Source organism: Rutidosis leptorrhynchoides, chromosome 6, assembly GCF_046630445.1.
Source record: "Rutidosis leptorrhynchoides isolate AG116_Rl617_1_P2 chromosome 6, CSIRO_AGI_Rlap_v1, whole genome shotgun sequence".
In the NCBI taxonomy this organism is placed as follows: Eukaryota; Viridiplantae; Streptophyta; class Magnoliopsida; order Asterales; family Asteraceae; genus Rutidosis; species Rutidosis leptorrhynchoides.
The window spans coordinates 35,670,796-35,680,003 of NC_092338.1; the positions used below are offsets into that span (position 1 = coordinate 35,670,796).

The 9,208-nt window shown below is 34.5% G+C and overlaps 1 protein-coding gene across 2 annotated transcripts; it reads left to right on the forward strand.

Annotated features, from left to right (window-relative positions):
- The first annotated feature begins 3,837 nt into the window (after window positions 1–3,837).
- On the forward strand, window positions 3,838–8,037 carry LOC139851965 (uncharacterized). Of its 2 annotated transcripts, XR_011760827.1 has the most exons (9): window positions 3,838–5,002; window positions 5,276–5,446; window positions 5,538–5,579; window positions 5,667–5,747; window positions 5,833–5,952; window positions 6,052–6,153; window positions 6,238–6,337; window positions 6,844–7,143; window positions 7,916–8,037. XR_011760827.1 is itself a non-coding variant. In XM_071841159.1 (8 exons), the coding sequence occupies exons 1-7, from the start codon at window positions 3,899–3,901 to the stop codon at window positions 6,295–6,297; spliced, it is 1,680 nt and encodes a 559-aa protein (XP_071697260.1). In that variant the 5' UTR covers window positions 3,838–3,898; the 3' UTR covers window positions 6,298–6,337; window positions 6,844–7,271. The 2 variants fall into 2 exon arrangements, 1 of the variants encoding a protein (XP_071697260.1); XM_071841159.1 differs by lacking the exon at window positions 7,916–8,037 and having other exon boundaries at window positions 6,844–7,271.
- The last annotated feature ends 1,171 nt before the right edge of the window (window positions 8,038–9,208 follow it).

Below are 9,208 nucleotides of genomic sequence, written 5' to 3' on the forward strand. Positions count from 1 at the left end.
TAATCCGAGTTTCGGTCACATTTTGGTGAACGACTTTATATGCTGCTAAGGTGAGTTTCATTTGCTCCATTTTTAATTGCTTTTGCAATCTATATTTTGGGCTGAGAATACATGCACTTTATTTTAAATGTAATGGATACAAGTACATACTAAATTCTACACTGAGTTTAAACCGAAAATCCCTTAGCTTTGGTAACTAGTAGCTGCCAGTACATAGGATATGGACTGGTGGGCGCGAATAACAGTATATGGATCCATAGGGCTTGACATCCTCGTCCGAGCTAGAGCGCTAGCCTTTTAACGGACGTGTGTTATTTGATTTTAGGACACGTTGGTTTGCGTGTATTAAAAAGAATGGGGTATTTATCATTATAACGTTAAAGCTTAGTTACCAGGGTGCTCTATTATGTAGAATCTATTGATAAACTTTTGATGAAATCTTGTGATCCACCTTTATATACAGATTATATGAAACAATAAAACTATGAACTCACCAACCTTTGTGTTGACACTTGTTAGCATGTTTATTCTCAGGTTTTCTAGAAGTCTTCCGCTGTTTGCTTATGTGCTAGACAAGCTATGTGCATGAAGTCTTACATGACATATTTTTCAAGGAAACGTTGCATTCACCAAATCATCACCATGTATCTTATTTTGACTGCATTGTCAACAGAAGTATTATTGTAAACTATTATTTACGGTGATTGTCTATATGTAGAAATCATCAGATGTCGAAAACCTTTGATTTAAATATTCATTTATGGTGTGCCTTTTTAAAAGAATGCAATGTTTACAAAACGTATCATATAGAGGTCAAATACCTCGCAATGAAATCGATGAATGACGTGTTCGTCCATATGGATTTGGAGCGATCGTCACATCGGGTGATCTCAATCGCTATTAAAAAAAAAGGATTAGGATAAAAGTTTAAGGATTTATCATTTAATTCGTCTTTTTGAAAATAAAAAAAAAACTTGCCCGATTTTTTTTATTATATATATTATATATTTTAAAAAACTAGAAGTTGGAAACTTCTAGAAATAGCGTTGGAGAAAAACTCACCGTTTTTATCATTTTATCTATTTTTAACAGTTTTAGATAATATGTCAAACATTTAAATACTTTTAAAAAGCTATGAGCTACCATTTAACGGCTATTAGGTACCAAACATACCCATATTATTCATTTTAAAATAAAAGACACATAAACAAGTATGCAAACATATTGATTATGCTATAAAAATAAATAATGTGTATTTTGATAAATATACTAAAATAATAATGATTTTATTGCTTCGTATTACTTTTTTTTTAATATATAAATTTGAAAATCTTGCTTTAGCGCAATCTTTATTAGAAATTCAACCAAACACATCATCTAAAGTTATACTATTACTATTACTATAGTACATTATATGTCCACCTAAAGTTAACTTTAAACAATTATAAGTTACAATCAACAGTTTTCGAAGTATTTGTACTTTTATCTAAGTTTTATTGTTACCTACCTTAAATAAGGTAAAGAGTGATGAATGATTATTAATATAACACATTTTTGTTGAATCCTTTCAATTCTTAGCAAATAAAGTGACTCTCATTAGTTGATGTTATAAATTGTTGATGAATTCATAAAAAAATGGTGATGAATCGCAAATTGCCAAATTGTATAGCAACATAATTTGGCAAACAACTTAACAATGTTCTCAACACTCAAAATGTAATAGCTTTAATCGAGGTTGGTATTAGTAAAAGACAAAATTGCGCCGTTGGTCCTTGTGGTTTGCACGAAATTGTATGGTATGGACAAAAGTTTGCTTTCGACGCCGTTGGTCTGTGTGGTTTTAAAATTGATCCCGGTTGTCCTCCTGTTAAACGGCTGTTAAATTTGATCTGTTAAATCACCCATGTGCGTGACACATGAGGGTATGAAGTCCATAATCCAAACATAAATCAATAATAAATTAACACACCAACAAACCCTAAATCAATAATCTAAATCTAAATCTAAATATAAATACATTAACATACTCAATTTTATTCCTCAAATAAAACCCTTTTCAACACCTGCACCATACTTTCCCCTAATTTTTAAGTTCCTTATCCTCAACCAAAATCAAACACCTGCACCATAAAAAGCTTACCTTTAAATGAGAAATAGCAACTGAAATTTAGGGCTGGAACGATTGGAATAGTCTTGTAACAGAACCTCTTATAATCCACACCACCACCGTCATCTTCAACTACCACTGTCGTCTCCATTTTTAACCGCCACAACCGCTGCTGGCCAAAACACCAACGGAGTTGCAGGTCCTATTTGCCATCTATTTTCATAACTTGCGTTTGGGGTTTTGGTGACATTTTTTGAAAAAGTGAGATACCACAAGTGATTATATGTGAAGTATGGAAATTAAAGATCTCCAAAATTGGATCTGACGTAGTTTTTTTTTCTTTTCTAAAGAGGGGAAATAGACACCAACAAGTTCATACCAAAGTTGTATTAAATATGGATCTGTATATTATATGTATATGTAAATTTGGATTTTGAATAAATGGATTTTATTTGCTCTTGCCGTGTTGTTTGCTTTTACCGAAAGTAAAAGTGGAATAAATGGGTTTGAGTTGTTTATTTAGGGCCTGTTTATTTTTTTTGTTATTAAGTTTTATATGGATATAGATAGCAGTATGATTAAGAATGACTATATGTAGTAAACACTAAATAAATAATGTTATTTACTTTTTGTGATTAACGAAAATGCTGAATGAAAAAATTGACTATTTTACCCCAAAACTTAAATATAAATATTAATTTAATTCCAAATCCATACTATTTAAATGAGAATATATACACAACTTCTAAATTAGCAATTTAATCGATCACTTTATTCATGATTATCCAAATTGGTCCAAAAATCGAAATATACATAGATACATATCCATCATCGTTATCAAAATTGTCTCCATCAACAGGTCATATCATAAATGTTAATATATACAAAGCACAAATACAAACAAAACAAATCAAAATGTCTAATTGTATATATGTTATGTATTTTTGTTATCTGGATTTAAAGAGGGAAGATGAAATAAGAATGAAACAAAGGATGGTTACGAAACCATTTTGAGAAAAGAAACAAGTATGGCCGTGTATCAGAAAGTGCCGATCAATTATGTCGAATGGTTGTGAAACCATTTTTTGGGAAAAGAAACAAGAATGAAAGAGACAAGAAACCATTTTGGGGAAAAGTATGTGTAGAGTGTAAATATGAATAACAAAAATAACAATAAAAGAGGAAGGGTACTGTTGGAAAATTTTGAAAAAAGAATGGCTAGATGGGGACAAGTCCACTTTTCCACCTTAGCCAGAAATGCATCCATAAAGCTTTCTCATTTTATTAAGCCAAAAGTAAACAACTACAAAACTGACCGAATAATTTTGTCATTCACCTCAGCTTCATTAATCCAAAAGTAAACAGGCCCTTAGATAAATTAGGGTTAGAATGTCTGTTGAAGATGATGGAAAGAGGAAAAGGGGATAGTTGATAAATAACTAGTGAAAAAGTCAAAAATAGCCTCATGTGCAAGGCACATGGGTGACCTAACGCCTCAAGTTAAACGGATGTTTGATACGGGGACCAACCGAGTTCAATTTTAAAATCACACGGACCAATGACGTCGAAAACAAACTTTTGTCCAAACCATGCAATTTTGTGAAAAACACAAGGACCAAAGGCGCAATTTTGTCTTAGTAAAAAGCTATAATTAAAAAAAAAAAAAAGTTATACGAGTAATAAGCAACAAGCCAACAAAGGACCATTTATGTAATTTCAACAAAGACAAACACACGTTGTACGGTCATCCAACTGTCAATCACCGTTACCACCAAATCTACACCACCTTCAATGGCAACCACCGATCCCCTATTTCCAACCGTTAATTCTCCCGCCAACTCCAGCAACCTGTTTGCCGCCATCGACTTAGGCACCAACTCCTTCAAACTCCGCATAGTTCGGGCGGACCCCACCACCGGCCGATTCCTCACGCTCCAACGTCTCAAACAACCGGTGGTCCTCATCTCCAACAACTCAACCACCATCTCACCGGCGACCCAAACCCGCGCAATCGAATCACTTCAAAAATTCCAACACATCGTCAACTCACTCAACCTCCCTCCTTCTCACCTCCGTCTCGTCGCCACGTCAGCCATCCGTGAATCCACTAACCAATCGCAATTCCTCCACCTCATCCACGAAACCCTAGGGTTTCAAATTGACGTGGTTTCGGGCTTTGAGGAAGCCCGCCTTACGTACCTCGGCGTGTTGCAGTTCCATCCGTTTTATGATCGGACTGTTTTGAATGTGGATATTGGCGGTGGATCGACAGAATTTGTGATTGGATTCCGTGGCGAGGTTAAATTAGGCGTTTCGTTGAAATTAGGGCATGTGAGTTTAACTCAAAAGTTTGTAAAAATTAATGAAATCGACGCGATGAGGGAATACATTAGGGATGTAGTGAGATCATCAGGGTTGATTGAGAAGGTATTGGAGGAAAGGATTGATGTTGTGGTTGGATCGTCTGGTTCGATTAGAATGATCGAAAAGGCGATATTTATGGGTTACTGTAACGATTTGGTTAACGAAATCGGGTTACTTGAAGGTTTCAGGAGGGATTGGAAGTTCAGTAAAGGGGAATTGAGTGAACTTGTTGAGAAGTTGTTATGTGAGGAAGAAGGTGAGGTGAGGAAAGGGTTTTTCAAGACGCGATCGGGGTTTATTGTGGCTGCGGTGATTTTGTTGGAAGAGATATTCGGGTTGCTTGGGATTGAAGAAATGGAAGTGTCGGGGTATGCGTTGGGTGAGGGTGTGATTGCGGAGAAATTAGCCGAGGTTTTCGATGGGTTTGATTTGAATGCGAATGCCAGGTGGCGATCAGTCTTGAGACTTGCATCGAGGTTTAATAATAAGAAGAGGATGACCTGTGCTGCTTCATGTGCTTCTAACGCGCAGGTATAAAGATGAATTATTGAATTAACCATATATGATATGATAGTTTGTTAATTGAATTTAACGAGTGCAGGTGGCCTAAAATATACTGTAATTATTAACCGAGTTAAGATGTATACGCCTAAAGTAGAAATCTTTGGCTAAGATATAGACCTAAAAAAGACCTAAAAACATTTGATTTTGACATATTTCTCAATCTTATTAGGTATATATTTAGGGTTGTGAATGATCTTTCCTTGTTGACTAATTGACTTAAGATAATGAATCGTTGTACAGGGAATTTTTACAGGTTTAAGGAAATGGAGTGAGAGTGATGATGGACGAATTAAAGTTGTTTTATTGGATGAAAAGGATCTTGAATATCTTGAAGCTGCTTGTTTGCTTCATAACATTGGGTTGATCACTGGGAAAAAAGGGTACCATAAACGGTCATATCATATTATCATGGTATGCATTTCTTGTTATCTTCTTCATCTTCAAATGATAAGTAACCGCGAGTCAAATAAATTCAGTTATACTTTATTGTATGTGTTAATAGAACGGGGAGCATCTTCATGGGTATAACACCGAGGAAGTTAAGGTACAATGCCTGCACTGTTATTCAGTTTTCATGTCAATTGAAGGATTATAAACATTTCTTTATAATTGGGATATACATGTTTTCCAGTTAATTGCGTTGCTTGCAAGGCATCACAGAAAAAAGTTCCCGAAACTTGATCACGATTCTCTCAGTGAATTCACAGATGAGGTGCTCTATGTTTAGTTAGATCGATAATCTATAGTTTGTTATAACATTGTACTAACAAATGTTTACCGACACAAATTATGTACAGATGAAGCATAAGTTCAGAGTTCTCTGTACAATTATTCGATTGTCTGCACATTTAAAGAGAGACGAGTCTATTAGCATTCAAGACATCGAGCTATCACATTCTCATGAAGGCTTCAAGTTGGTAATTAGTCAATGATTTCAACTTTTATCAACTGTTTATAGAACGTTAGTAAGTTCGATTGCACGAATTTAGACGCTTTAATAATAATAAAAATTTTAGGTGATCAAGGACGTTAATGGTTCTTCATCATCAAACAATGTTGAGTGTCAAACAGCAACTATTGATATGGATCTGAGAAAAGAATTGGAATACTTTGAAAAGGTGATATCTCAGTTCGTAGTTCGTTAATGTGGAATTATATATATTATATTTCTACTTTAATATATTGCATTAATTATCACTCAGGTGGTTGGGCAGAGACTGTCAGTCGTAGTCGTAGTTCTGTCAAGCGCATCAGGATCATGAACCATCCAAGGGGGCCTCGTCTATATTGATCAATGATCAGGTATTCTTGTGCATCTGAAAAGTGCTAGTCGTGTTCTTGGGATTAAGTTTAGGAACAATAAAACCTAATGTGATTCTGAAATCAAATTATGTGTGTGTCTATGTTGCTCAGGGAGTTTATTGCAAATATTATTTTTAAAGCTCATTTAGGATAAATAACAGTGACAACACGACAATTCAATAAAAACATTAATCTACTTTCTTGAACAGTTATACATAAAAAATGCTATATTTTAAAGGCTAGCTCAAAAAGCCAAAATGGGCATAATCCCCAGATATCATCTACAGAAAAATAGGTACTTACTCTAAAATAGTTAGGTGAAGTCTCATGATTTTGTTGTTGTTGTTGCGAGTCTTGAGTCAATTTTTTAGGATTTTTAACCCATTCCTAATGTAATAATTTATGTAATTCGATTTGAAACCTTAAGAATGCTATTGTAAACTTTGGGGTAAGATAGTTGTACTCTTAATTGGCTTCTCTATTTAATTATGTGCTTTGCATATCAGTGGATCCTGCACGATTTGGACAATGATAGTTCCTAGAAAGCATTATCTACCGAAAGTGGAAAGCGTATTAGTGTAGGTATTGTCCGAAATATATTGAAGATGACTATTACAATGGCACAGGCCATACGTATGGTCTAGTGATATTTTCACACTATTCTAATGGCGCGGAGTATGAAGAGAATGCGAGCCAAAGAAAATTTGGTCCGGGAGGATTTGGTCGTCGTAATGTTATCAAGATTCCTGCACTTCAGTCAATTATTGAGGCCTTTGCATGATTAATATCGAAGGTGTAGTTTGAAGGTTGTCTTCTTTCACATAAAGAAATTTTTTATTTAATCTTCTACTCTTATTTTCAAGGTTTCTGCTATGCTTAAAGGTATATATACTAGTAATGTTGGCTTATATATATAATCTTCAAAATGTTGTATTATAAACAATCGAATTTCTGAAGTTGAGGTCTAACAATAACTATACAAATAATAATTTATGAAACCGAAGAAAAACTTACTTAGATTCGAGATGCGAAACAATTGATTTAAATTCATCAAAATTAAATTTACATACCAAATCATACTAAAATTGAAGTCTCAGGTTCCTCTTAAAATGGTTATCTGTTATTAAAAGGATCGAAATTGACCATTCGAGTAATTATAACAACTGAAAATAGATAAATTAACACAAAATTGTTGGGATTTAATCATCAACGCAACCAATTGACCAATAGGGAATTGTATTGGTCACCAGAAAAAAGGTCAAAATATTGCACTACTAAGGCCACATACAATGGTCCGCCACCCACCTCCGCCACTGGCCCCCACCCTCTCGCCCACCACCAGCAACTCGCCACACCATCCGCCAGTGACCCCTCCAACGGAGCTCTCACGGTTCAAGTGGGTCCCACAATGTTTGATGTGTGTGGACTTTTTGATTTTTTTGTTTTTTTCTCAGTATTTGATGATCGATTTAATCTTTGATTTCTAAAAAAAAAAAAAAAAATAGATTTCTCAGTATATGATCGATTGGGGTGAATAAAAGTTTTTTAATGGAAAAATAATGGGGTTTATTTTTGCAGGTTGCAACTCAAGGAAGATGAAATATATAAATACTGTACAAGTTTAATTTTTCAACCCCTAAACTTTATTCAAGTTTAATTTAAGCACCCCTTAAATTTATATAGTACAAGATGTAGGCCACTTTAGTTTTTCGTATTGTTGTTATTTATTAATTTTTAATAATGTAATGTTTTTATTTTATTTAATAAAATGTTATTTGTATTTATTTATTTATTGTATTTAATTAATAAGGAATGTGAAAGGAGTGTATGATTGTGAGTGTTTAGTGAAAGGAATGTGAAATGAATGTTAAAGAGTTTGTGCTGATGTGGCGCTGGAGGAGATAAGTTCACTGAAAGGATGGTACCATTGCATGTGGCCTAACAGGCAACCAGCTGCATCAAATTTGTTCGGAAGTAATTTGTACCGTGATTGAGATGTTCTTGTGTTGGCTCTACCTCCATTGAACGAAGAGACTTGGTAGCCAAAGATGGTTAAATTTACCAATAATGTAAACCTTATTTGTATAAATAGATTGGCTGCAAGTCCTGCAGCACAATGATTTAACACATTCATTGACTTTCACGCCATTCAACTTTCCATAAGTATCTAGATCTGACTCGTTACTTTCAGCCCATTCAACTTCGTTTTAGAAGGAATAAAATTTTATAAATTTCTGACCATGTAAGTGATATATATTAATATCTAGTCGCCCTGATAAGGTTACATCTAGTGTGGTAAGAGCGAATCCGCAACCTTTTTTTTAAAAAAAAAAATAAAAAAAAAAAAAAAGGTGAAACGTGATAAAATGGGTGAAACAACTCAACGAGTTAAAGACCTTGCAAAACGACACCCAACTCATTAAAGTGTATTTAAACACCTTCAACATCCAATGAAAAACTAAAAACGCAGCACAAAGAAACTGCTGACCAATCCCATAATCAGTAGCGGAGATAGGGAGATGACAGAGGGGTGCTTAGCCTCCTCCAATAGGCCCATTTTCAATGAAATATTGATAGCTCATGTTTAATTATTTTGAGTAAGTCTCCCTTAATTATTAACCGTCTGATTCGAGCATACCAGTCCACTAACGTCAAGTAACGTTAAGTAACGTCAACTAACGTCAAGTAACGTTAGGTTACGTCAAGTAACGTTAGGTTACGTCAAGTTACGTCCACTAACGTCAACTAACGTCAAGTAACGTCAAGTTACGTCAACTAATGTCAAGTCGTCCACTAACGTCAAGTAACTTTAAGTAACGTCAAGTAACGTCAAGCAACGTCAAGTAACGTCAAGCAACGTCAACTAACGTT